Here is a 26,880-nt window from a genome sequence, read left to right as displayed (position 1 = left end):
ACCTGCGAGGAAGGACAAGGTGGGATGGGCCACCTGGCCACCGCGCCTCTGAGGAGAGGTGCCGACCGACTCAGACGACGGGGAGAGGCTGGCGAGTTCGGGTACCAGGTTGCCAGGCCGTCCCAGGGAGGGACGGGGAAACAAGAAAGCGAGGTGTCGGGGGCACCCTCACACTCTGCCCGCCCCCCGCCCTCCATCACAGAGGAAGTCGGCATGAGCGGGGCACAGGTGGGCGGGCGGCGCTCGCCGAAGCACTGTGCTGCGGAAAGGACCCACATACAAGTCGGAGTCCTTCCAAAACGCCGATGGCAGGGCCCCCCGAGCTCACCTGCTCCCCTGGACAACCAGCACGCCCCCGTCCGCTGCTCAGGGCCCCACTCCCTTCCTTCTGGGGCCGAATTCTCCCTGGACCCCTGCACAGGGCCACCAGAGCAAAGAAGTCAGCTGTGATCCCGCGGAGGGCCAGCAGGGGGCTCTGCGGAGACGCCGCCCCCTCCCCCACCCCCAGGTCGCAGAGGCGACTCAGGTGGCTTCCTGATGGGCACGAGTCGCCCGAGCTTCCGAGCATTTGTTTTTGCAGTTGATGGTGAGCCATGCAGCCTTTCCTTTTCTGCTAGCCTCAAGGTGCTTCTTTTAAGAACAGATTTAGGCTAAAAAAATAGTACTTAGGATAAAACGTGCAGGCGTGAACGATTCAGTTTGGGACCACCCTACCTATCCCACAACGCTGCCTCTCCTGCCCTGAGAGGCGAGGGGCTTAGGACTTGGGCGGGAGACAGCAGTGCAGCCATGGATGAACGCACGCGTGTACGTATGTACGTGTGTGTGTCCACACGCGTGTATGGGTAGGTGGGCGAGCTCTGTGAACCCTACTCTCACAATCACCTCGGGATCCAAACAATAGCACGTCCTACCACGTTTTACATGTGCGCACGTCGCCAAAGCTACACCCTGGGATGTTTCCACGACGGCTCTGTGAGGCGGGTCACAGATGAGCAGCCCACGCTTGGCAGTGGGGTCCAGATGCTTTGCAAGGGGATTTGTGCTTTAACGACACAGCCGTGAGTCCCCACATGGCTATTAAACCGTTCTCAGGAAAATCACCAAGGCTCTTAATCAAAGTGGGCGTAGGGGTGAAAGGCTGGGGACAGGGCTGTCTGCGGGGGGCGGGGACCTCTAGGGAGGAGGACCGCGGCTTGGAATGGTTATGGAATCTCCCCGTGAACCCCCAAACGGCGGGACCAGGCTGTGGAATGTAGCTCCTCACACTGCTTGATCTCTCTCGAAATGAGAAAATAAAACCGGGGAGCACGTAAACAATGTTAGAGAGTAAATCCCACTGCGGCCTGGCTCGGGCACACCACCTCGTTTGATCTCCGAGGCCCGCGAGGGTCCGCCCATCCGGTCGCAGGTGAGGGAGGAAGGAAGGGGCTGGTGGAGCTGGGAGCTGGCCCGGGCAGGTCCTGGCCCCGGCTTCCTGCTCCCACGGGGCGCTTCCCACCAGCGTCGGCGGGAAGCGCGGAGTAGAAGTTAATCACCGCTCAGGAAGCCGTTTGTGAGCCACGATGGAAATGAGAGTGACCACGGCGTGGAGAGGCAGGAGCGAGCGCGGCACACTCACCCACCCTCGCACGCTCACAGCCCGGAGACGCAGGCCGCTCCGGAGAAGGACCTCCCGGCGGAGCGACCCTGGAGAAAGCTCTGCCTGGCCGGAGCTCCCGCCCACACCCCCACGCCGTGCTCAGCAGCTGCCCTGCTGCCCGGTTCCTTGACCTTGGCCCCTCCCACCTGGAGAAGCCAAGCTCACAGTCACACCTCCCCACGCTGTTCTCCCTGCCCCCCTCTCTCTCTGTCCAGAGGGACAGCGGAGCAAGAGCTCTAGAGAGAACGGACCACAAACCCGGTGGCTTCAGACGACAGGCTGCCCGTGCCGGGCGGGCACCCTGAGCCGTCGCCCGGGGACAGCGGGTGTCAACCGGACGTGCCCAGGTCGCATGTCTCATTGAAAGTGCCCCCCGCGCCCCGAGGTGTTTCTCCCGGAAGAAGGGATCAAATTTGCCCGTTTATTACAAATGTGAAGCAAGCGATCGATGAACGTGAACTTACTTTTCCTTAGAAAGGAAGAAATTCACAGTAGGCGAAAAGTCACGTGTCCTGTGCTCGGCCTCAGAATAACCAAAGTGGTGGGAAGCAGGCTCAGAGACACGGCCGGCCTCGCTGGGTAAACCGGCCAAGGCGCACGGGCCGCGGAGGCGCCCCGGGCCTGGACCGGGCTCGGCGGTCACATTCCGAGACCCCCAAGCTTTCCGAGCTCCTTCCGCTCTCCCGTGTCCGGGGACAACGTCCCCCCTGCCCCGCCACCTTCCACCTCACCTGGTCATGGGCCAGCGAAGCACAGAGGGGCGGTCAGTTTGAGGCCGTGAGTTTCGCTCAGTGTGTACTCTGGGGGCCGGGGAGGTTCTGACTCCCCTGGGAGCCGGCCAGAAGGGCTCATCGAGCTGCCACTATGTGACCTCTGGCATTGCTCAGCCTCCTAAGCCATGACCTCCACCTGCCTCCACCCCAGAAGCGAGGGGGGACCAGATCGACTCCCCGTTCTCCAGCAGTGACAGCCAGGCGTTCTGTTCAATGCTTTTTCTTCTCTGAAAAACCAGTGGGTGACCTACACCCTTCCGTGTGAGACAAGTGTCATCTAACAGACTTTTAATGGCCTGGTAGGGAAATATCGAAAAACACACAAGGCAAAGAAACCTAGCAAACGCCAGGGGCCAGCTCGGTTTCGGCAATAAATTGGTGCCTCACCCCCCCCCCCCCACCTCGCCCCAAAGGCCGAACCCACAACTTTCTGGAGCTGGAGTGAGTTTTCCTGCTGTTGACGCCCTCGGGCATTCTGCTAAGAACAAGTTTTCCCCGTTTGAGAGTTCGGGGCCTCTGGCAAACAAGTCACTTCTGCTTTTGACAAGCAGCTTCCCCTTTTCTGGAACCTGCTTGACCCCCCGCCCCCGCCCCTTGCTGTCTGGCCTTTGCCAATGGCAGCCGCTCCCCCCCCCCCCCCCCCCCGCCTTGATTCTCTGAGTGTGCTACAAATGGAAATTTCCGTACGGCCCTGTTCAGCAAAAATTCCGGGCTTTTGCTTTCATGATCACTGTCAAGCCATTAACCATTAAGCCGTGGCACCCCGTGGGGCCCAGAGCATCCAGCCTGGAGCACGTTCGTAGGGCTGTGGCCCTGGGCGGGGGTGGGGGGGGCCTCCCCGTGCCAGGGGACCCGGAGTGAGCGCTTCTGGAGAAAAGGGTTGGAAGGCTCCTTTTCATCGATGCCCCCCCCCCACATCTCACGGCCGAATGTCTCACTCTGCATTATTCATCTTCTGTAAACTGAGGCAAGCCCATTCCTTCTGAAACTCACTCGCTCCTCGGGCCCCTCTGCTCCCCAGGGCACAGACAGGAAGAGGGGGCTGTGGCTGTGCCCCCTCTGCCCCGGCGAGGGGCTCAGCTCCGCTCCCCACGAGTGGGGGTCAGGGGGTGGCGGACACGCGGGAAGCATCCCATCGCCAGTTACGGGATGGGGTGCGTTAAGGCCGTGAGGCTTGCAGGATAAGGAACTCTCCCCAGGGGCCCGATGCGAGCTGGAAGCCCAGTGGCTCCCACAGCAACGCCAGTACCTTAGAAGAGCTGCCACCCCACAGGAATCCGGGGGGCAAGGGGGCTGCACATGGCCATCTGAGAGGAATGGCTCAGATATTGAACCCCTCCCCTCCCGCCTCGCTTCAGGGCCTTCTGCGGCCCCACTTAGCATGGATCTGCTGAGCGGAGGGAGGCACGGCCCTCCAGACGGCTGCCCGCCTGCTCTGGGCGGGCGCCCCGGGAAGGCAGGGGCCACGAGGTCTGTTCCAGCTCCAAATTAAAGTTAATTTCACGCTGGGGGTGGGGACAGCCGCCCCACTGGCTCCCTGAGAGTTCCACGCATAAACCAAGGGCCTCCGGACTCAGGCCCCGGTCACTCGGTCACTCGTCTGTGCGTCCCTCGCAGAGCGCGCACCGGGGGATGCTGGTGCGGCCACGTTCTCCCTACAACCTCGTGAAAGCCGGCGAAGGCCGCCGCGGGCTCGGGGCGAGCAGTGCCTGCTCCCTGTGCCCTGCATCCTGGCGGAAAGGAAGAGAGAGAAGGCCCTCGGCTGGAGGGAGGTGGCGGGCGCCAGGAAAGGGAAGAGAAACACGCGGTTTCAGCAAAATAGGAGAAAAGAAAAATCGAAATCACGGGGTTGGCAATAAAACGATTCGCATTTTTGAAACGTAGCTGTTTAAAAATTGGTTCCTAGAAATATATATTTTTTTTGTTTGTATAATAATTTCAACAATTTTATATGGCGGATGGGTTGGGTATTAGGTTAAACTCTGTGAGACTCATTTTCCGGGTCAAGAACGTGGGGCTATTTCCCATGGTTTATGTCATCGACTGCTTGTCACTGCTGAGCAAACAGGACATGCAGATGAGAAGGGCGAGTGGGACTCCAACCAGCGCCCTCTCCCTCCCAGTCCAGGGCCTTCCTACGAGGCCATGATGCTCCCTGCCCAAGGCCATGACCGGACCCAGGCCACCCCTCAGGCCACAGGCAGAAACGGGCCCTCGAGGCTGGGCCCGGCGACGCCGAAGTCATTAGCTGCAAAGCCAAAGTCGAAACCCTCGTCTTCACCCCAGTTCGCTTCTCATCGCACAGCCTCGCCATCCTGCGCCCGACTTGGACCACGACGAACGCCTCCTGTGCCCCCGGCTGCTGTCATTGATTCTTCTAAAGATCATACTTAAGACGAACCTCCAAGGAGCGTGACTCAAGCCGCGAGCTCCAGACCCCGGTGCGTTCTGATTCCTGGCCTCTGTCTACACGTCTACATCTGCACGTCTCTCTCTCGGTCTCTCTGTGCGTACACGCACGCACGCACGTGCACACGCACAGGTCACCCTCCCGTGCTCAGGAACCGCAGGCTCCCAGGGGCCGGCTGCGGGGCTGAGGGCGGCGTGGGAGTCACCCTCCTCCAGGGCCCACGTGAGGCCCAGGCCTAGGGGGCCCCTGCCCAAAGCGCGGCCTTCCCGGAGCTCCTGTGCACGTCCCCTGGCCCGTCGTGGACACCCCGAGACCCATTTGCGTCCCTGGGAGGAAGAACCATGTGATAGCTGTGCAGCCGCAGCCCTGAGGGGTCGGGCAGGAGGATTCTGGCCTCTGACAAGAGGTCAAGAGTGCTTCAGCCTGGGGGCTCCGCGATGTCACATCCCAGAATGAGGCCTGCAGGGGCTGAGCGACCCTGCCCCAGCATGTGACGCCCAGCTGGGGGCTAGGCCCGGCTCCGCTGGCTCCCAGGGCCCCAAGCAGGTTCCACTGCACTCAGCGCGTGGGGACAGCCAAGGACCGGGGTCCCCGGCCTCCGTGCCACCCCGTGATTCCCAAGTCGCTGCCTCGAGGACAAGAGGACAGCGCAGGAGCCCGCAGAGCCAGGAGACGTGCAGGGGCATGCCGCAAGGAAGGACAAACACCCATGGGGACAGCCTCTCCGCCTGGCTCTCGGTGGCTGTGGGACCTGTGCCTCCTGGGCCGAGGCCAGATGCCAGCGTCCCAACCGCCCCACCGTCCACACCCCCCGTCCACACCCCACTGTCTACACCCCACTGCCACACCCCCCCGTCCTCACCCCACTGTCTACACCCCACTGCCCACACCGCACTGCCCACACCCCCCGTCCACACCCCACTGCCACAGCCCCCGTCCACACCCCCCCAGCGAAACGGGCACACGAAGGAGGTCAGAGGAGGCTCAGGCGTGTGCGGGACGTGCCGTGAGGGGTGGCGGGAGGAAGGCCAGGAAAAGGAGGGGCGGGAGTGAAGAGGCCTGCGGCCGGCCCCACGCCCCGCCCCGCGGACGGGCCAAGAGCTGTTCGTTTGCTTAAATGGAACGCTGCGAGTCGCAATGATGCGTATTCGTACCCCGTCTTCATCACCTAAGGGCGCCGCAATGCAGTGAGGTGAACTGCCTCACGGGGAGGAGCAGCGGCCAAAGGCCAGGCAGGCGGCCCGGAGAGCGGCTGGGCCGAGGCCGCGCGCCCGCGCCCTGGCCCGCTCGGCCGGCGCGGCTCGTTCTTGGGGCTCCTGCAACACCGCGGCCAAAAAATGAAGAGGACGTCGTTTTCATAATTATAACTCATTCAGGTGTGCTACTCGCCAGGTGCTCTATGTGACATCATCACTCCTCACGCCAGCCCTCCGGTTGGGGTTCTCGCTGGTTTACAAACGGAGCCTCTTAGGTCCAGGTGCCAAGGAGCTCGAGCACTTAGACGCCCAGCAGGCGGGGCGCCCGGGGCCCCGAGCCCCAGCTCGTCAGCACGATCCCGCCAAGGCCGTGACCTGAGGAAGGCTCCTTGGGCGCACACACGGGTGCCCGGCCACGACCGTCCCGTGACGTCGCAGCTGCCGGGCAGGCGCGCCTCTCTTCCGCGTGGCCCCATCGGGACTCGGGGGTCGGGGTGGGGGGGAGGAGAGGAAACTCGGCAGGGGCCAGAGTGTGCCCCGGGCGGCCACCAGGCCCACTGCACATGCTGGTCTTGCCTCCCTGGGTGGGTCTTTCTGTCTCCCTGAGCCTCGGTCTCCCCGCCTGTAAAAATGAGGACCACCACGAGAACCAGGCAGACCTGAGGAAGACTTAAACGACGGAGTATGTGGCAGAGGCTGCCACGGCGCTGAGCGCCCGCCGGAGCGGCCAGGAAGTGTCTGTTTCAGGGCCCCGTTCGCAGGCGACCGACCTCCTGGTCTGGGAAACAGGCAGAGGGCCGTGCGCCCCACGGCGGCGCCCCCACGGAACGCGCCCTGCCCGCGCCGCCCGGCTGGGGTGGCAACCCCGCGGGAGAGAACTGGGTCAGAAGGCAGGTTTTTCAGGCCTGGTGAAACCTGTAAAGGACCGAAACGAAGGACGCGAAGGGACCGGCAGGGAAGACGGACCATACGGAGAAACTGCCGGTTTGCGGCCGAGAGTCTTAAGCCTCAGTCTGTTTCTTGGCTTCGCGTACAACGGGGGCTCCTTCAGGGGTCCGAAGATGCCGCCCAGGACGATTTCTGGAAAGCGGCCTTGGGAAGACCCCTAAGACCCAGCAACTCCACCAGCCAAGGACCGGTCACTGTGGCTGGGACGGGCAGCGAGGCAGGGCCTGGCCGGGCCGCAGGGCGGTGGGCGGTGGGGGTGGGGTGGCATCACGGGTAAGATGCCATCGGAGGAAAAGGTCGTTTCTCTGGGCCAGGTGACACGCAGAACCCTTCTTCTCCGGCCAGAGGGCTCCCTGCTGCAGGCCACTGTGCCTGAAACGGCCCAACATCGGCTGGGTCCAAAATACGACCTCGGACCGTGCGTGTGAGGTCAGCCCAGAACAGTGCTTGGAGGCGGACACCCTGGTCCCTTCCGCGCATGCCCACCGGGCTGCAGGGCACAGGGGTGCGGTGTTGGGGGGTCTGGTGCCACGCTGCTGGGGCCTGGAGCCCGGCCTCTGCTGCGAAGATGTTCCCATCTGGAGTGGGGACAATAACGGCTTTGACTCACGTGGCCCACATACGTGGATGCACACACGTGAACGTCAGCCTTTTTAACTTGACTAACGACCTCTGCAAATACTAGATTCCAAAAAACGCCACGTTCACAGGTACCAGAGGTTAGGCCTTCAGCTTATCTTTCTTAGGATGCAATTCAACCCATAACCTGTTCGTCTCTGTATCCTCGACGCCTAGCACAGCGCCTGGGAAACAGACAGAAACAAGCTGACCGGTTTCCAGTGCCAGCCCTGACCCTGCCTAAGCACGGCCACGATCCTCGGCACTCCGGCTTTCCGTGTCTCTACAAACTGAAAAGCTGGTGCCCCAATTTCTCTGCACGAGTCCCCACCACACTCCCCCCAGGAGGCTGGCAGAGCTGCAGGGCTCCCCGCAGCGTGGCCCTGGCCTCTGCCACGTGGAAAAAAAAGGCTGGACTCCTGGGGTTTCCAAGAGCAAATTGGTCTTTGTTGAACATTCACCGGCAACTCGGTGCCAGGTCAGAGTATATCAAAACACAGAGGTTCTGGCACAAACCCCAAAGCCCGGATGGCACCTCATTGGTCTGGGACAAGCCGTGAGTTGGCAGAAAAGGGCTTCCTGTCAACAGGAAGCAAAGGATGGAGATCAAATTATTTTCAAAGGACGCAGGGGAAGAAAGAAATGAGTGAGATTTGGATTAACCATTCCCACGCAGGGCTAGCCCGGCTGCATGTAAGATACCTTCTTCCCACGGCCGGTTAGCAGTCAACCCCGTCCTCTGGTCCGGCTGTGTGCGCTGTGCGGCGGGGTCTCTAAGAATTCCCAGTGGTTAAGCCTCGGGGACACAGCCTAACTCCGCGGTGGCCCCTCTGCCCGTCTTACAGCAAGGTCATGGGCAATTAACCAAGCAAATCAAAGACTGTTTGACTGCGACTACTCCCGTCGTCGGCCTTGGTTTGTGCCACACATTAAAAGATGCTGACGACACTTTGACATTTGGTTCCGTGTCATGGGGTTATCAAGACCAAGAAGTGGGGGACGTCGCCGTTCTGCGAGTGCCCACGCTCGCTGTGGTGGGAGGCTGGACCGGGGAAAACGGGAGGAAAGGGGTCCGGGTTCGAACCCAGCCCTCTGGAGTGCCTGCAGCATCTTCCGCACCTGGAGCAGCCCCCCCAAAAGTGAAACGGGGCCCGGGAACAAAGCGTTGCTGGCAGCGGGCCCGGCGAGTCGAAAAGGGAAAACAGGAAGAGAAGAAGAAAACACACAGTCAAGAAACGGCATCGTTTAGGAGCACGGTTATTCCTCCGAACGGTTCAAAGAGGATACGAATGGATTCAGCAGCTACGTGAACGAGGCCCGAGCAGGCGAGAAGGCGCTGGCAAGGAAAAATCGCTTCCGAGCTCCTTCTTCAGTCAACCGAGTGTTCAGCATCGTCGAACGTGCAGCCCTGGGTGGAGATCGGCAACGAGACATAGAGTCCGTAGGGCCTGCTGAATCAAGGCAGCGGGGAAGAGGCCTATAGGTAAAGCCGGGTCCCCAAGCCCCGGGCCGCAGACTGGTACCGGTCCGTGTCCTGTTAGGAGCCAGGCCTCACGGCAGGAGGTGAGTGGCAGGCGAGCGAGCCGGCGAAGCTTCGTCTGGATTTGCGGCTGCTCCCCAGCGCCAGCATCACCGCCTCGGCTCCACCTCGGACCACCAGGCTTTAGATTCTCACAGGAGCACCGGTCCCTGGTGCCAGGAAGTTTGGGGACCGCTGCTGGGAAGCACTGGGGACACCAACGAGTCTGCGATAAGCGGAGAGACACAAGACTGAACCCGCTGAACCCGTTTCGGTATGAGGATGACCCAGGACGTCAACGACTGCATTTATCATCAGGACTCGGAGCTGGCCCCTGGAGCTCTGGGCACGCTCTGCAGGGTAGAGTCTTCAAGGACAGTGAGGCCCAGGTCGGTTCTCCACCTGCCCATTCCCTCCACAGGCCTAGAGCTGGCTGTGCGTAGCTGGCATTCGGCCAGCATGCGACGCCCACGCTTCCGGAAGCCCACTCTCCGGTCAGCCATCCGCACACCCCGCGAGCCATGGAGGGGCACCCAGGCCTCCTTTATGAGCCCTGGAGGCACAGGACACTTCTGGGGGCTCCATCATTGAATAGTTTGACTTCTGAAGGTCCCTATTTCACTCTCGGGGCCCTCGAAGAACCTATGCTCAGGGCACCCAAGATGCACCAAGCCACTGACGGACTAAATCAAGAAACGGTCCAGTGTGGCCTAACAAGTTGGCCAGGGCCGCCCTGCTTAGGGGCTGATCTGGGAGTCTGTCTTTATTTGGACGCCAGAAATGTCCTTGGGTCAATAGTCAGTAGCCAAGGAAACCTCTTCTCACTGACAGCTGATGAAGTATTGATTATATCAAAAGAGACGGATGGATAGATAGGTAGATACGCAGGTGGATGGATGGATGGATGGATGGGTGGATGGATGGGTAGAAAGACAGAAAGGAATGAGGAAGGAAGGAAGGGAAGGAGGGAAGGGAGGGAAGGAGGGAGAGGAGGGAGGATGGGAGGGAGGGAGGGAGGGAGGGAGGAAGGAAGGAAGGAAGGAAAACCTCACGGAACAGAAGAAGTAGTATTACCACTGGGGACAATGGAAACCAACTGATTTGAACCCCTGTATGTCTAAGAATCACCTGGAGAACTTATGAGAACTGCGGAACCATGGGTTCCCCCGCCTCAGAGATTTTTGACTCGGTAGGTCTGGGCCGAAACCTAGGATTTTCTATTTTAAGCAAACACTGGGTCATAGCTGGTCCAGGAGCCACACTTCAAGAAACACTGCTCCAGACCCTAACCCAACGAACCTTGCTCAGGGTGGTACAACGGGCCAAGGCCAAGGCCAAGGCCAAGACTGACACACTGACACACACACACACACACACACACACACACACGCACCTGTGCCCCATGGCACCCCCTTCTCCTGCTCTGAGGCTTCGGCTCAGTGGCGATGTCATGGACGGTGAGCACTGTGGTCACTCTGACCCCAGCTTCGGGGCTGGGCCACGCCCCTCCGTCAAGTGCTAGCGGTCTGGCTGGAGAGGGTACTGGTCGCAGGCCGGTCGCCCACGTGGACGGCAGAGGGCCCCACGCGGCTCGAGGCTCCCTCTGGGGACCACACGAAGGCATCGCTGACCGCGGGCCTGCCCAAGCCAAGTCGCGTCTCCACAACCTCCTGTGTGACCGGCCAGCTGCTCTTGGCCCTATTTTTAGTTTCTCTCAAGGGACCGGAAGGAGTTTCTGGAGCACCGCTTCCAAGAGGCCCAGGGACGCGTGCAGTGATCTTTACTGTCAGCAGGAAGCACTGGGGCCCTGACTCAGTGTCCCCAAAGCCCCTGCGCGCATGGGTCCTTGTCTCTGAAACCCGCCCTTCCCCCTTGGCCACCGGCTCCGTCACTGGCTTGCGAACGGCTCCGAAGACTCACGACATGGTGGCCAACAGTTATCAATTAAGATATATCTGAGATATATGAACTTTAGCATTAATAGGGAAGCTGCTTTTTCTTGGGCCAAAAAAAAAAAAAAGAGAGAGAGAGAGAGAGAAAAGAACAGGCTTGTTCCCAGCAACGGCTTCTCTGGCAAAGCCAGGCTTCTAAGGAGTTACCTTCCAAAGCCATTCCCAGTACCTCATTATTATTCTCACTTTCTGTTAGTGACGGAGGCTGAGAGCAGGGAGCCAAGGCAAGGTGCCGACGCCCTAGGAGTCTAAGCGCTACACCCACCTTGCTAGTTTTGAAAAGGCCCAGCGCAACCCCGAAAGGAATCTCACTCCCGCTCTCCTCTTCCTTCCCTCACAAGCTCTCTCTTCCCCGGAAACATCCCATAAAGATGTCCCCAACCCCCCAAGAAAGAGGCTAAAACCAGGCAAAGGCTAGGTCCTCCTCCGCTAGGCCCATGAGCCATTCTCTCTCTGATCGAACTCAATTTATAAATTGCTTTAGGTCATGATTCTAGGTCCCCGCTGCCTGCTCGGACCGAATGCCCAAGGCTACCGCCTGAAACGGAGTGCTGCTTTCTGGTGTGCCGGGCACAGCGGGAGCTTTGGGCAGGAGGCGGGTGTGATGGTGGGAGACGATCAGAGCCCGGGTTGGAGGTCTGCAGTGATGTCCCCCAGCCCTCTAGGGTCACGGTTCTGTTTATGCACCAGCCGCGGGGGTGCAGACTGAGGTTGGTTATGTCCCAAAGGGGATTCAATCCAATTCGGTGAAGGGACAAGCCGCTCGGACACTAGAGAGCCCGGGAGGCCTCGTCACTGGGAGTGCCACTGGACACCGCCCAACGACCCCGCCCGCAGGACTGCTAGAGCCCCGCCTGTAGGAGATGCTCCTCAGAATCCCGGACGTCCTTGGAAGCGGCCTGCTCGGCCCCAGTGAACAGCTGGGACTTCCCTTCCGTCCGCTGCCCCCCGCCCGAGTCCACCGTGAACCCAGCGTCTCCCCCGAGAACCGGCTCCTTCCGCCGAGCAGCTCGAAACCACGAGGTCGGCCCAGCTGCTGCTCCCTCGCCGCCCGCCAGGCAGCACGGCTCACCCGGTCTCACACTCGCCCTGCATCTGTCCCCTCCTCTCGTTACTGGGGTTCGGCCCCTCGAGCCCTCGTCTCTGGTTTTCATCACAGAGTCTGCGTCTGTTCGCCTCGCCCCTCTTCCCAGGACTCCACTTTGCACGCTGCCCCCAGGCGAAGTCCCCGGGAGCGTGGCTTGCATCACTTGCAATTGCTTCTTGGGTTAGAGCCCCCTCCACCCCTGAAACAGACGGGGAGACGAGATGCAGACTCAAGTTCATGAACGTATCCCAGGGAGCAGGGGAAGCGGGCAGGGGAGCCAGAGCAGCCGGCGAGGGCACGCGGATGAATGGGCCACCGCGGCAGACAGCGGGGCCGGACCCCGAGGGGACCCTCTGAGGCATCCTGAGGAACACGTGTCAGAGCGGTCCACCTGCACCCCTCCTGGCTGAGGGGCGCCCCTTAGGGCACGAACCGACCCCAGCACCTCCAGCCCACCCTGCGCCACCCAGGAGGGTCCCTTCCGGAGGGAGAGAGACGGCGGGGAGGCGCGGAGCTGTCCAGCAAGGCCGCCGCGGACTCCGGATGGGCCCTGGGCACACGGCTAGGCCACCGGCAGCGGCACCGCAGCTCCTCCTAACACGGTCTCTGTCCTGCCTACCGTCTCTGGGGCTGACGTGCTGAACAGCCAGCACCCTGTCACCTCTCCTCCAGAAGCAGGTGCTGTTTGCCCTGGTTACCTGAAGCCCTTGCGTCCCCTGCTAGCATCTGTTTGAGTGCCGCATTTCCCCAGCTAGACTGCAGTTCTCACCTAGCCCCGCCTCAGGATCGACAGGTGAGTACCGGCCGGTCCATGAGGATGGCCCCTGGTCCCAGCGGCAGAGGCACACCCCGTGAGGGACGCGGACCCCTTCGTGTACCCCGGATCTCTCCATCAGCCGGCGCCCGGCACGTTTGTGTGGAATCACTGAGTGGCGGGACTTTGGGTCAGGGCCGGATCGTGCCGAGGGTGTCGTCCGAAGCGGCCGAGGTTGTCGCCCGCAGCAGGCAGGGTGGCGGCCCAGCGACATCACGTCCACGGCCTGGCCTCAGTCCGTTTCCGGGTCTGGACTTAGTCCTGCGCCACCACCAGCATCGGCCCTCGAGCGCCACCCCCCCCACACACACGCCCCACGCCGCGTGTGGGACCGGTTTCGCCATCAGCCTGAACACGGTAAGGCCTGTACGCCCGACGGGGTGCCCCTTCTTTGTCTCTTAAATCAAGTGCTCTGATGTAGATGGAACAACCATACATTAAAAAAAAAAAAATTACACTTGAAGTCTGTAAGAGCTTTCCCGCGAGGTGTTTTCTCTAAACATCCGTGTAAAGTAGGCAGAGAAGAGTAATGTCTGACAAATAGGAGAACCTAGGCGGTTTGATGTCTGACTCAGGTGACCTCTGCTTTCTGGAGGTTTGTAGACTACTCTCTACCTTTTCATTTACAAATGTGAAAACGTCTCCCATCGGCAGTGCAAACAGGAATATTTCAACTTCAACCAGAATCCCTGCTCATTCAAAGCGATGCTGATTCCTGCATCTTCGGGTCACCACACTGGCAGCCACGCAACACCTGGGGGTCTGGCACCTGCTCCTGGAGCTGCCCCCAGCCAGGCAGGGCTGGCCAGCCGCCCCAACTTCAGGCTGCTCCTCAAGTGCCCATCAGAAGTCTGGGATCCGCGCCCCTGGACTCCCCTCTTCCTCACCCAAGCGTTGGCACACTGGGACCTGGGACGGGAAAGGAGGAGCTGCGACCAACCAGCACAGGGAAAAGCGCCCGAGGGCATTCGCAGTGGGAAGCCAGCAGCCACGCCCCGGGGGGACCCCACCCCCGCCCCGCCCGACGCTGCCAGGAAAGATTACTTTAATGAGGTGTCAGAGGCAGCTTGCTGCACACCCCCACACCCTGTGCCCAAGACCGGTCATTCCGGAGAGAGAACCAAATCACATTCCCCACGGAGCCCTCTAGTGTGCGTGCGTGCGTAGGTCTGCGCGCCTGTGCGCACCGACATTTACTTGGTTGGTGGAGGCCGGAGGTGTGACCCAGTTGGGGGTTTCCTTCGGGCGAAGGTAAGGGCTGCGCTGCAAGCCCCACCACCGCTCCCTCTCCGGGAGGCTAGGGAAGGCTGCATCCGGGCGAGAACAAACGGCTACCTGGCGGGCTACCTGGGCAGGCAAGCAGCAGGTGGGGGGCACGACCCCGCCCGCGCTCTCTCAGGCTGGACAAAGTCAAGCCGCAGCCCGATCCATGCCGCCAAAGTCCGGGCCGGGCTGCCGCGTGCCCAGGGCTGAAGTGCGCCGCAGCCCTGCACACGTTAGGGATGCCCGATCCCCCAAATGCCCGAAATGTCCTGGGGAAGGGCCCTGGCAAAGCAAACGGCTGCAGAGGAGCCCCTCGCCCCGGGCCCGGAGAGACAGCCTGAGGGAAACTGGGGAGGAAAAAGGTCCATTTGAGGGCGCAGCTACACAGCCACCATTCCCCGCCCGCTGTCCCCACCCACTGCCCCTCCCCTCCGTCTCTGGCGGCCGCGCGCGGCTCCACCTTCCCGGAGCGCAGTCCACACCGTCCTTCTTCAAAACAACACTACGCACCGCCCTCCGCTCCCGCACCGGGCGGGACACGGGGCTACGCCCAGCCCGCCCCGAGCCGGGCCGGGCCCGGGAGCGCGCCCCCCGCCGCAGACGGTCGCCGGCCCCGGCTGCGCGCGGGTGGGGAGGGCGCTGGCGGCACGGCCCGGCCCCGCGCCTCCACCGCGCCCGCGAGCGGCCCGGAGTGACAGGAGGGGCGCGCGCCGCGAGGGCGGGGAGCCGGGCACCGCGGCGCGGGGACTCACCGGGATGTGCACTCGCAGCGGGCGCCTCTTCTGGCTGGGATTTTTCTTCCCGTTGCTCCCGCCGGGGCTGCAAACGTCTTTCTTCTTCTTGGTGTCCATGGCCGCGCTTCCCATAACTTTAAGCAGAAGTTAATTCCGGGCGACTCGTTCCTGGAATACGGTCCCCCCCTCCCTAGTCCGGCCCCCGCTGTCGGCCTGGAGCCGCGTGCTCGTTATGACCGTCCTTCCCCCTGAAGACACCGCGTGGGGACTTCCGCGGGGAGGGTGGAGCAGGTCCCGCGGGCCGCCGCCCGGCGCCCGGCAGGGATGGCGGTCGGTGCGAACGCCGCGCTCGCGCCCTGTGCCTCCTACGGGCTCATCGGGTGCCAAAGCGAAGCCACAGGCTGTCCCGGCTCCGGTCTCTCTCCGGGTCACGCGCGGCAGAGGTCTCCAGCTGGGTGACAAAGTTTTCTTCCTTTCGCACAGCGAAGCAACATCTTCCACCCCCGGCGGCTCCTCCCACAGGTTCCCAGAGGTAATCTGCAAGGCAGGTGCAATTAAAAGCAGGGAGCTGGGGGACGAGCCGCCTCCGGTGCCCGAGCCGAGGCGGACGCCCGCGCGCGCCGGGGCGCGTGTGCGCACGCCGTGCTCGGCCGCAGAAGAACCGAGCCGGCGCCGGGATCGGGGGCCGTCCTCCCTGGCGAGAGGGAGGGAGGGAGGGACCAGGGGAAGAGGAGGCGCAAACGCGGCGCGGCCCGCGGCGGGGCTGCACCCCGGCGGCGGGCGCAGGTCCCGGCGCGGCGCGCGCGGCCGCGCGGGCAGAGGGGGGCCGGGCGCCGTCCCGCCCCGCCGCGGGCCCGGCGACGCCGAGCGGACGGCGGGGCCGGCGCAGGCCCGGGCGCGCGGGCCGGCGGGCGGCGGCGTGCGGCGAACAGGAAGTGCAGGGCGCGCTGTAGCGTGCGCGGCGGGCCGGGCCGCCCCCCCGCATCCCCCTACCCCCCCGCACCCCCCCAGCCTACCCGCACCCCCCCCCGTGCCCCGCACCCCCCCAGCGTGCCCCGCGGCCGCGGCCGCGCGGGGCTGGCGCGGAGCCGCCCCCGGCCCCTGCCGCCCCCTGTCGCCCCCTGCCGCCCCGGCGCGGCGGAAGCGGCCGCTCGCGGAGCGATGCGCATTGATCCGCACGTGCGTCCGCGCGGGGAGCGGGCGGCGCCTCGGGGTCCGCGGCCCCTCGCGCCCCGCCCCAGCCCGCGCCGCTCTTTTCGGGTGGCCAGGAGAGGCGCAGTGGCCCCGCGGTAAGTGTCCGGGTGCTGTGTCGCAGCCCGGCGCCCCGGGCGCCCCGGGCGGCGTGGGGGGCGCGGGGGGCTCGCACCGCGGAAAGAAGCGGCGGAGGGCGAGGCCTCCACGTGCCGGCCGCGCCTCGCCGTTCGCGCCGCGTTGCGCAGGGCCCGCGGGGGTTCCCCGGGGCGGCGGTGCTGTCCCCGCCCCCCGGCAGGGCGAGACCTGGGGCCCGGCAGACGCCGCCTGAATGCTGGGCCCGCTTCCGAAGACGGTGGCCCCCAAAGCCGCCCGAACGCCCTGGATGCTGACGTCAGCCCCGCTGCGCCCCGTAATCAGTAACGCGGGGAGGCCACCCGGAGAAAACGCCACACAGGTCGCTCTGGGAACGCCAGGGGCCGGCGAGGACGTGGTTCGCAGGCTGTTCTCTGAGCGACAGGGGTTCGTTAGCCTGCTTGGGGACACCCGTAGGGGGTGCCTCCCACGCAGCCACAGTGTCCCCTGTTTCAGCCATCTTTCCCGCTTCCCTCTCCAGCCCAGGTGCCATCATCTCGTGTGAAACCCCCTGCAATCTGGGTGACCTTCCCGCCAGCTGTGTGGGGCAGCCGGAGCCCGCCTTCTTCCACGTAGACGCTGGAAACCCTGCTTAGGGGTGGCAAGGGGCAGGCCTCGAGCCTGGGCGTGGAGTTTTAAGGGACCCACGGAGCCCACCCTGCCCCACTCACGATGACTCCTCCCCAACTGTCGTTTAAATTTCATTTCTTTTGCTTAGAACTTTAATCCTTGTCACAGTGATAATTTGCCAGGGCATGCAGGTCCGGTGATAACTGGCTTTGAAGGGGGAAGCTGGAGAGAGGAATCATTGGGTGAGGTGACAGGGAAGTCAGAAAGAGCCAGGAAGGGTCCCCTGGGGGCGGATTCAGAAAGAGGAAGGCGCTGTGTCATTTCCCACACTAAGCACTTTGCCTGGGGCCTGTCCTGGTTGATGGTCCGGTTCAGTAGTTGTTAGGGTATGTACTTTCGTCAGCTGGTTTGTGTAAATATGCCCAGTCACTCATTTAGAAACTTAATTTTTTTCTCTGAGGTTTTTTTTTTTGTCGGAGTGCAGATTTCTGTGCCTAGGAATCCTAAATCAAGACGTTTTACCATATCGCCTGCATTTTAAGAGCTCCCCCCATTTATTATTATTATTTTTTTGGTTCCACATGCTAATATTTCTGAAATATGGCTGTTTCTTATAGATGATGCCAGAAGATGCTTACCAGCCATTTTTTTTCTTTCTGAAAGATTAATAAGTTGATCACATATCTGCCAATTAGCGAAATCTTAGAATGGAGAGACACAGTGATGGTCTTGCTTTGGGGTGCCCTCTGAACCCCATTTCACCTCTGCCTTGAAGCTCACACAGTTATTTTAGCCAGTAGCTAGGTATGGCATGCCTAAACAACAGCGTCCATAAAATGACCCCCACCACTGTATCTCAAAGTCCTAATCTGTGACTTCTCAAAAGTAATGCAATAAAATCTCCACCAAACAAAATATCACTATTTTAGATGAAGAAAGCATTACCGATTTTGCCTTTTGCTTCAGGCTCCAGTATTGCTCAAGTCAGCACTGTGACTGAGCCTGTCTTTATGAAAAACTTCTGATTTTTTGGTATCAAATAAAGCATGCGCGCGCGCGCGCACACACACACACACACACACACACACTCACACCTACCCCAAGAATAGAGCAGAGGCTCTTGATGGTCGCCAAATATCTATGTGACCCTCTGCGTTTTTCGGAAGACCCCGGCGGTTAGGATGGGAATATGTAATTCTGGCCAATGAGATGTGAGAAGAATTAGTATGTATTACTTGTCGGTCAAGCAGGGAAGAGTTGGTATGTCTCCTCCATTTTTTCCTCTGCTGCTATGATCTTGCAGGTCACATGTTCCAAATGGCATATGGCACGGTGGTGGGTGGCAGCTCACCTTGCACCGGGCTTGAGTTGGGTTGAGACACTGAGATTTTGATCATTATTTACCACAGCATGACTTAGCCTATAAAAAAAATACATGGAAATAGTATTTATCTTGATGACTGGGGGTTTTGGCACAACCTCGGATTTGCACCCAGAGCAAATGTCTCACGGGCCTCACCCTGGTGTGGCTCTGTCCTTCCGATTGGTAGAAGGCTGAGGAGGAGAGGTTGGCCAGGACCGTGGGCTATCCTGGGAACTGCCTCGCATGCTCCAGTAGGACGACTTGAGTCCTGTCCGCGCATTGCCACTGATCTGCTGTGGGACTGTGAGCAGGTCACTCTGTTTCCCCATCTGTAAGAGCGGAGGGATGGTCTTTGGAAGATTCCTAAGGCCCGTTTAATGGGAGCTCAAATTGAGTCCTCATTGTATTTTGTATGTCTTTGTTAATTTTATTGCGCTAATCATCTCTTTTAGGTTGAATTTTTAGAAAAATATCATTGCACGGTGAATTGAAAATTTAAAACAAAACAAACAACCAAAAATCACAAGCAAATAAAAGCCCTCTGGGCCTCCACTGGACATGGTTTAGGACAGTACTTCTCGGGGGAAGATATTTCCATTTGGGGCATCTTTTATCTAGGCTCATAATAGTGAGATGCCAGGCATCATATTAGGTAGTTCATATTATCTTTCCTAATATCTACAAAAATCCACTATTATATACATTTTACAGATAGGGGAAACAGATCTAGCTGTTAGCTCCTTGTATCTATTTAACTTCTGCCCATTGATCGTAATTTCCTGGAAAGACATTTAAAAATGTGGCCCCCTCCGGTTTCAAAAGTTTTACACAAGGCTAAATACTGCTTGGGGAACTCCTTTAGGTGACCTTGGACAAACTGTTCAACATCCTAGCTGCTTTGGTATCTGCCTGTGACATAGAATTGGGAGAGAGCAGTGGGCCGTGTAGTCAGGAAACCAGTGACTCAATTCTGGGCAAAAAGCAAGCAGCTCTTGGAAAAATGAAACAACAAAGTCTGGACTGTGTAAACGCGTGATAACTCACCAAGCGCGAAGGGAGTGTTATCTAATCATGAAAACCAGGGCTAAGAGTCACATTCCGGTTTTTATTTTTCTCTAAGCTTGGGCACCGATTCGTAACCTCGTGATAGCTTTCGCTCCTGGCGCACATGGAGCCAGTAATACCCAACCAAAGGGACAGATGGAGGCTGGCGCTGAGGGCCAGCTGGAAGGGATGCCCCGGGCCAGCACGGCTCTCAACAATGCTTTCCCGGGTCCCTTTTGATTTTCCGGGGAACCCATGTCAGCCACCTTCTGTGTCTGTGTTTCAGGTTGTTCTTCATCCGTAACGCCTGTTAACCATAAGGCCATCCTGATCATGGAATCCAGCAAGCATTTTGGATTAAGGTAAAAATAACCCTGTGGCAATATTCTCCCAAGGGACAGACTTGCTGTTCACGTCTCGTCTCTGGAGGACAGCCTGGTGTCTTGACCAGCACGGTGCCCAAACACACACTCAGCAGTTCTAAAGAATGACAGGTTCAGCAAGCAGGATCTGTGTGCCCGTGCAGCTCTGTGCAGTGGGGAGCTGTCTGTCTGCTCAATGAAAGAACAGACAACCCCAGCAATATGCTCCCTTCCTTGACTAAGGGCAGCAGTGACAGAAACAGCGTTAGTCGGGGACAGTCTTTGGTTCTGCCAACGGCAGCCTGCATGACTGACTTTCCCATGTGACTTTTGTCCTGGTGATCTGACATTACCTCGCCGTGGGGTGGAGGATTCTGGCTCCGTAGGCTCTGGGCTTTGACTAGAGGTCTGTGCATGTTTTTGACTCAGTTCCGAGCTTTGACCACACTGAGCACACAGATTAACCCTGCGAGGTGCGAAATGCCACCGCTACCTCGGGCTGGGTTTCCCCCTTCTCGCACCCCTGTCTGTTCGGGACATGATCTAACAATGCAAGTTAATTGTGATAACTTTTCGAGCAAATGAAATCACTTTGGTATTGATGCTGGTCCCAGAGTTCATACAGCATAGCACAGATCTGAGTATAACTTGGATGGGAAGGCGCGTCTGAAGCTCTGGGTCACCAGCGCCATTGTCACCATTCATACAAGTGACTGATGTCCAGGCCTGGCCTCTGGAATGCCAGTTATGGCTTTTCAACAAGACTTCAGAAGAAGTCTGTTTAGGCTCCCTTGGGATCGGCAGCATTTGGAGAGCAGAGGGCCAGGTGGTGTCCTGGATTTTTGGATGTGTACAGACTTAGACCTGGTGACCGCCAGTGCCATTGCAGAGGCGGTGTTCATTCTGACTCTCAGAGGAAGCCCTGTCCCACCCAGAAGGGCCTGGCCACACCCAGAGTCAAACCCATGCATGCCCTTGCCAGCATCTACCCCTGTCCTTGTACCTTAGCATGGCACACCATAATCAGTAGAGGCCCATTTGGTGCACAGAGCCCACAAGAAGCTCGGTTCAAGGACTTGGGACACAGAAGGAGGCTCTCAAGGACATGGTGGCTTTTGACAACCTTCCTTATGCCATGTGGGTCAAAAGGTATTTTGCAAAACGTTCCTAAATATAACTCCCAAGAGTTGCCTGAGGTCTTGGGAGAGGATGGGGAGGGGGAGGAAGGTTCCAAGTGAAACTCCGTGCGCGTGGGCTTGCGTAAGGTCACTTCGGGTCATTGCAACACACACTCCCATAGCACCGCTGAGCGAAAGGCCTTGCCTCGTTTTTTCCTATCCCCACTCATTGTAGGTTTTTTTCCTTTTAGATAAAAAAAATACAGCATCATGGCGAAGTTCGTGGTTCTTTGACCAGCCCGAGAGAACATCTTCCCATCCTTACAGCTCATTCCTCCATGGCACAAGAGTTGCCCGTGTCCTGTGGGGCTGGGTGCAGTAGTTTCTCTGGGCACCCGTGTGTCGCGCAGGGTTGGGGGTGGTCCCTGCTGATTGGGAACTGGCCCGGACCCGTGGTTGGGGTACAGGACGGCAGCCGTTTCGAGGGCAGCTTCAGGGAGGGCCTGCATCTCCACAGGCCCCTTGGTTCCAAGTCTCTTCATCTTTGCAGGTGTAAGAAATGGAGGTAAGCGTCTGCCGGGAGCAGAGGCAGCCAGAGCCCTGCGTCGTTTCAGCCACTCCCCGTGAGACACGGGTTTCTCAGCCAGTCTGCAGATCTGTCCGGCTGACCGGCGGCATGTTTGCGTGGTTGCTTGCCTCTGCTGTTCCGTGGGTCAGGCAGCGAGCCCTTGCTTGGTGACATAGGCAAAGGGGGCGAGAAGCCACCGACAGAGTGGCCGGCCTCAGATGGGACGAGGGGCAGGGAGGAGGGGGCACGGACAGGTGCAGGCCAGGCGCGTGGGCGTCCTTTTCCGGTGACGAGGACGCGATGCTGCCAGCTGATGGAGGCGAGGCGTGGGTTTGAGGGGAGACGGGAGGGGTGCGCGCCTCAGGCCGGAGGGGGAGGGCGGCGCCCGTGGGGACACTTGCCCACGCGAACAGAAGTGTGCCGTAGGCGGCGTGCCGTGCCTTTTCAGCTCACCACCACGTCTCGAAGGTCGTTCACGGTGGCTTGCGGAGCGCCGCTTGGTTCTTGGGAATGGCTGCATAGTATCCCATGTTCGAAGCGCCATGTACACCGTGTGACGATGTATGATGTGTTACGCGACACCTACTTAACCTGTCCCCTGCGAATGGAAATTTTGGTGGCCGACATCACCTCACAGATCTTGCAGTGTTCGGAAGGACACATGCTTAGACAGGGAATTGCTGGAGCGAAGCATACGACCCCGATGGGTTTCAGCAGACAGGTGGCCTGTCCTCCTCAGAGGACATCGCTGTGCCCTCATTCGCATTTCCTTCCCAGCTACCCTCCTGTGAGGCATCTGCTCGCGCTTTGACTCATGGTCCTATTGGGTTGTAGGTCCTTGCTTATCTGCTTAGGGAGTTCTTTATATAGTGGAAAAATGTTTGCCGAGGTCACAAACATTTCTCCCCAGTCTGTCCTTTGACTTTGTTTATCTTGCCTTTTTTTTTTTTATGCAGGATTCCTCCCCCTTGTTACATAGTTTGTATTTATTAATTGTTTACGGCTGCTGGAGTTTCCTGTCATATTTAGAGAGTGTGGTGGGAGGAACGCAGACTCTGGGACCAGACCTGCCTCTGCCACGCCCTGGCGGTATCACTGCAGGCAGGTTGCACAGCCCTGTACACGCAGGGACAGGAGCGTCTGGGGGAGCACCTTCGCCTGGGAGATGCTCAGTAAGCGCCAGTTCCTTGCCTCCAAGTCGGTCCCAAAAGCAGAGCACACAGCGGTGGCATGGCCAGTGCTACCCAGAATTCTTCTGGAATATTGCAAAATAAGAAAAAGTCCATAATTTCCTGGGCACATGCCCCGTGGGCCTCTGAATTCTGTCCAGGCTGCACTCAGAGGAGACACTCAGCTCAGAGGAGAGCTAATTTCCTAGAAGTGCTGTTCCGAGGCTCCGCGGGCCCAGGGACTGGAGCAGCGCATTTCAGGGAGTGGCCTGAGCTCAGGCACTTGCTTCAGAGCCCCCAGGGGGCCTCCCGGGCTCCTCCTCCGGCCTTGGTTGGACATCTGGGGCAGACCATGTGCCCACGTGCAGCTCGAGATCCGCTGCGCCGACCCTTCCTCCCATCCGTGTCCGGGAGGAGACGGAACAGCTGCACGCTTCGCGCTGTCTTTCCTGCCAAGAGGCTCGCGGGCGCCGGGCCGGCCTGTCGCCCAGCAGAAGGTGCGTGGCTGTGCAGGACAGCCTTGGGGAACAGCCTGTCCCCCAGGCGGGAGCGCACGACTGCCTCCCACGGAGCTGGCAGTGCGCCAGCTTCCCAGCTGTGTGGGCTGGAAGCCTGTCTGAGCTCCTCCCAGGATGTGTTGGCGGGAGGAGGTGGGGGGCGGGGGGTGGGGGGGAGCGGTTGCCAACATGCTTCCCCTTATGTCCTTTTTATATACATAACATCTACACCCAAGCTCTGCTGAAGAGAGATTATGCCGTCTGAGACGGGAAAGCGGGTTTCGGGCTGTTGATTCTCTGAGAGCCTTTCTGCAGTGACTCTTAGATTATCGAATGACAGGGCAGTGAGCTAGAGGGCTGCAAAGGAGCCGCTGCTTAAGGACCAGATGGAAAGAGACGGATTGTATTAGGGCAGAAGAGGAATCACAGGGGATTTTGGAATGGGTAGTGAGTTTGGGTTAGGGACCCGAGAGGGAGAGGGGCGGGTAGACGATTATTCAGGCGATGTTCCAAGGAGCGCACGAGACCCTGGCAGAGAGAACTCTTTCTACCTAGAACTGTGTCTGAAACCCCATCATAGAGGATTCCGTCGTCGTAGGGCCAGGGCCGGGTATGGCCAGCCAGCTTGGGGGTTTGATCATCTGAAACAGGAAACAGATATATATTAAGATCCCCAGAGAGAAATTCCTGTTTGGGTCTTAAAACCGAGAGCAGGGGTCTTTCTCCTGAACTCTTGGTTGGTTTGTTCCTGTGGGCCCCGGATCCGAACCTCGTGTCTTTCACGGGTAGCCCACACACAGCCTCACAGCTGTAACCCGCCCTGGGGTGCTTTGTCTTCCTCTTTGGGGAGCTTAGCCTCCTCCACTAGGAAGAGCAGCCTTCTGCTCTGAGCAGGGTCGTGGTCCCCGCCCACCAGCCCAGCCAATCATAACCACCTTCACTCGGGGGTGTGGCCCTGGGTGGCCAATCAGAGCCCTTCCCTGGGATTCTGACTGGCGCTGACAGAGCCCTTGCCATAATGAGCCCAAGGCTGGAAGGCTACCTCCTGCAGCTGCCCCTCCTTGAGTGACAGTAGCCTGAAAGACTGAGTACAGCCCTCAGAAGTAGAGATGAGGAAGACATGGACGGGTTGGTCCCCATCATCGCTAAGACCACTTCCTCTTCTCCTCCCAGGAAGCCAGTCCCATCTTAAGAGTCAGATTTCTGTCTCTCATAATGCAAGAGTCCTAACTGATAAACAGCTCGCTTTTAATTAACTTCATCTCGCTGTACTTTTTGTCCTCCTGTAGATTATTCTTTCTAGAACAAGGTGGGGGAGGAAAAGAAGGAAGTCAGGAAGGGGGGAGAGGGGCCAAGAAGGAAAGGCAGCTGCAGGAGCAGCGTTTGTGACCAGTACCAGTACCCGGGATTCACCTGTGCCCGCCTCACTCCCGTTTTCCTCCGCCACTGCCTGACCCGCCTTTCTTCACTTTGGTCAGGTCGTCCAGGCCCTCGTGACCGGCCGTCTCCCAGGGGGCCTGCAGCACCAGGCTGTTGATCCAAGCGGCTGAGGGAATGGAAGCCCGGCCCTGCGTGTGGCTGGGCAGCTGCCGACGCCCCAGCCCGGGGTCTGCGAGGTGCCAGGGTAGTTCCCAGAGGCCAGACTCAGGCAGAGGCAGAAGCGGGGGTGTGGGGGGGTGTTCTTGTTACTCTGCAGATGCCGAGGCCTGTCTCTGATGGGCGTCCACACAGCGGGAGTGCCTAAATCTCCTACAGGACAAGGACTTCCGCCTTGGTGATTAAGGAAAGCCCCGTTAAAACTTACTTCAGACTGCAATTATCAATGCCCACTAGTAAATTTTTCACGTTACCTGAGTAAGACAAAAACACCGATCACAGAAGCCGAGAGCCAGCTGCGCGGAGCAGACACTGGCCATGTACCTGGACAGGCGTGACTCGGTCCTCTCCGATCTTGGCTGAAGTCTCGCGGCACCGCGACCTATTAGCCCTGGGCTGGGACGAGGGGCTGAGACGTGAGGAGAAAACAAGGTTGTTGGGTGGATACAAATCGTCAGATTTCTATTTTGGAGAACTGCCGAGGCCTGACGGGAAGGAGCTCTCTGGTTTGCTCTTACTACATCCTCATTTTTTTTTTTTTTTTTTACCCTCGTACCTCTTTCTGCTTTTAAATTCAGATTCACAAAACGAGTGGTCGCGGGGCCCCGTGAGAGTGCACAGCACCCTGCCTCACATTCTCCTAGCATCCGCTCCCGCGAAGGGGGAGGTGCGTACTGGGGGACAGCGCCGCGTACTGGGCCATTAGGAAGGTCTGCATTTGTTCTAACGATTTCTCCCATCGCTCAAGCTATTTTGGGACTCTTTAAAAAAAAAGAAAACTTACTTTCGGGCCGGCGCGTGAGGTGCAAAAAGTAAAAGCAGCCACGTCGATGACGGAAGGCTGGTGGCAGTCCACAGCAAAGCCCTTGGGGAGATGCGTGGAGGGGCCGGGGGGGAGGCCCGTGGCCCGTCGGAATGTAGTTCCCTTGTCACGGCCTCTGCCCACGTCTCACCAGTCTGCACATTTCGCCCGAACTGAGCCTTATTAATGAAAAATTGGGTCGGTTTCGGGCTGAGCCGCCAGCACCCCAGGGACCACTCAGTTCCCGTCTCTCCCTCACTGTGTAAAGACACGGCCACCTCGAGGCCCCCCTCTGCTGCCGCAGCCACATCAGCCGGGGTCCTCCGGAGGTAGATGCTCGGACAGGGTGAGATGTGCACGAGATGGAATGTCCATGAAGGATGGCCGGGGGTGGGGGCATGGGCAGCAGCGGCGGGGACAGCCTCTGGCCCCGGCCCAGGTCCCACACCTGAGGAAGGCTGGCGGGAGGCAAGGGCCGGGGAGGAAAAGCCTTGGGCCAGCGCGTTTCCCGGACGGTCTTGGCCAGACCCGCGGGGAGTTAGTTACGAGGCCGAGTCCTCAGGACCACGCAAGGCAGGGACAGGCTTGCTCTGGGCTCTGCCTGGTCCACCGTCGCCTGGGGACAGCCCTGGGAAAGCGTATCCTCAGTGCGAATGCAGCGGGAAACCCAAGAGGAAGGCTCAGGGGCTGCCAGCCAGGGGCGCCTCGGCCGAGGGTCCTCTGCAGGGAGAGCAGGTGTCACCTCCATGGCCACCGCGTACCCCCTGTGGACCCCTCCACGTGGATCCATGTTGCTGCTGTGTGTAGGAGGCGGCTCCCCACAGCTCTTGGGGGGACTTAGAAGAGGGAGGACGGGGTAACCGTCAGCTCTGATCGCCGTGAAAGGGTCATTGCTGTCCAGAGGGAAAACCCGGGCACCCCCGAGCCGAGCGCTTCGCGAGGAGGCACGTGGGAGGCTGGCCAGGCCCCAGGCCAACCTCGCGGGCTCGTGGAGCTTGGGAGAGGGGGACCGGGCTCACGCAGAGCCTCCCAGCCCCGCTGAGCGAGGGCCGGGTACGCCTGGAAGGGAGGGGCCTTGGCGTTAGACTCGAGAGCGCTCACGCCCACGCGTACAGTGGGGAATGTGCCCAAGGAGGGCCTCGGCGGGGACCCAGGCCGGAGGGCAGGCCGTCTGGTGAGAGGAGAGGCACTTCGAGGCGGTTCCACCGACAGCCCCCGAACCAGGCCCGTCTGGCTCACTCAGCCGTCGAGGAAGGACCGTCATAGGATCCCGTTTCTGTGTACGCCGAGGCTTGCGGCAGGCTGCGTGGTGTGTTTGCTCTAGACCTTGCTCCCTCCAGTAGCGTGGGGCAGAAGGCTGTGTAAGCACTCGGCGCCCTGCGGATTCGAGTGGCCCTGGAGAGACGGCGTATTCGTGGAGGAGGCTTTTCTCAAGAGATTCTGCACCGGTCCCTGGTGTGTGGGCAAGGCGGGGGCTGGACGTGCTGTGGGCAGCGCTGGCCCCCGGGC

General features: G+C 59.9%; 2 protein-coding genes and 1 long non-coding RNA gene across 20 annotated transcripts in view; 1 reads left to right on the top strand and 2 right to left on the bottom strand.

Moving 5' to 3' along the window:
* PRKAG2 (protein kinase AMP-activated non-catalytic subunit gamma 2) overlaps nt 1–15,118 on the bottom strand; it is a 142,232-nt gene extending 127,114 nt beyond the window's left edge. For both annotated transcript variants that reach the window (XM_016163918.2, XM_016163919.2), the window contains exon 1: nt 14,975–15,118. In XM_016163918.2, the coding sequence (XP_016019404.2) occupies nt 14,975–15,088 (114 nt within the window). In that variant the 5' untranslated portion in view covers nt 15,089–15,118. The remainder of the gene's footprint in view (nt 1–14,974) is intronic.
* Nucleotides 8,013–9,305, bottom strand: LOC118610742. Its single transcript, XR_004953999.1, has 2 exons — nt 8,875–9,305; nt 8,013–8,425 (listed from the first exon to the last, which is right to left on the bottom strand). It is a non-coding gene; the product is annotated as an uncharacterized LOC118610742 (long non-coding RNA).
* A 260-nt stretch (nt 15,119–15,378) lies between the features above and the next one.
* The window catches only part of GALNTL5 (polypeptide N-acetylgalactosaminyltransferase like 5), a 47,109-nt gene continuing 35,607 nt past the window's right edge, over nt 15,379–26,880 (top strand). For 8 of the 17 annotated variants that reach the window (XM_036230641.1, XM_036230636.1, XM_036230637.1 and 5 more), the window contains exons 1-2: nt 18,266–19,621; nt 20,991–22,973. The gene's annotated coding sequence lies outside the window, so the exon portion shown is untranslated. Of the gene's footprint in view, nt 15,489–16,074; nt 16,246–18,265; nt 19,622–20,990; nt 22,974–26,880 lie in introns of those variants that run through there. The other 9 variants (XM_016163941.2, XM_036230635.1, XM_016163942.2 and 6 more) reach the window with 6 other exon arrangements.

This window comes from Rousettus aegyptiacus, unplaced genomic scaffold (genome assembly GCF_014176215.1).
Source record: "Rousettus aegyptiacus isolate mRouAeg1 unplaced genomic scaffold, mRouAeg1.p scaffold_m13_p_13, whole genome shotgun sequence".
Classification (NCBI taxonomy): domain Eukaryota; kingdom Metazoa; phylum Chordata; class Mammalia; order Chiroptera; family Pteropodidae; genus Rousettus; species Rousettus aegyptiacus.
Note: the sequence above shows the minus strand (reverse complement) of the source record. Positions and strands in the feature narration are given on the sequence as shown.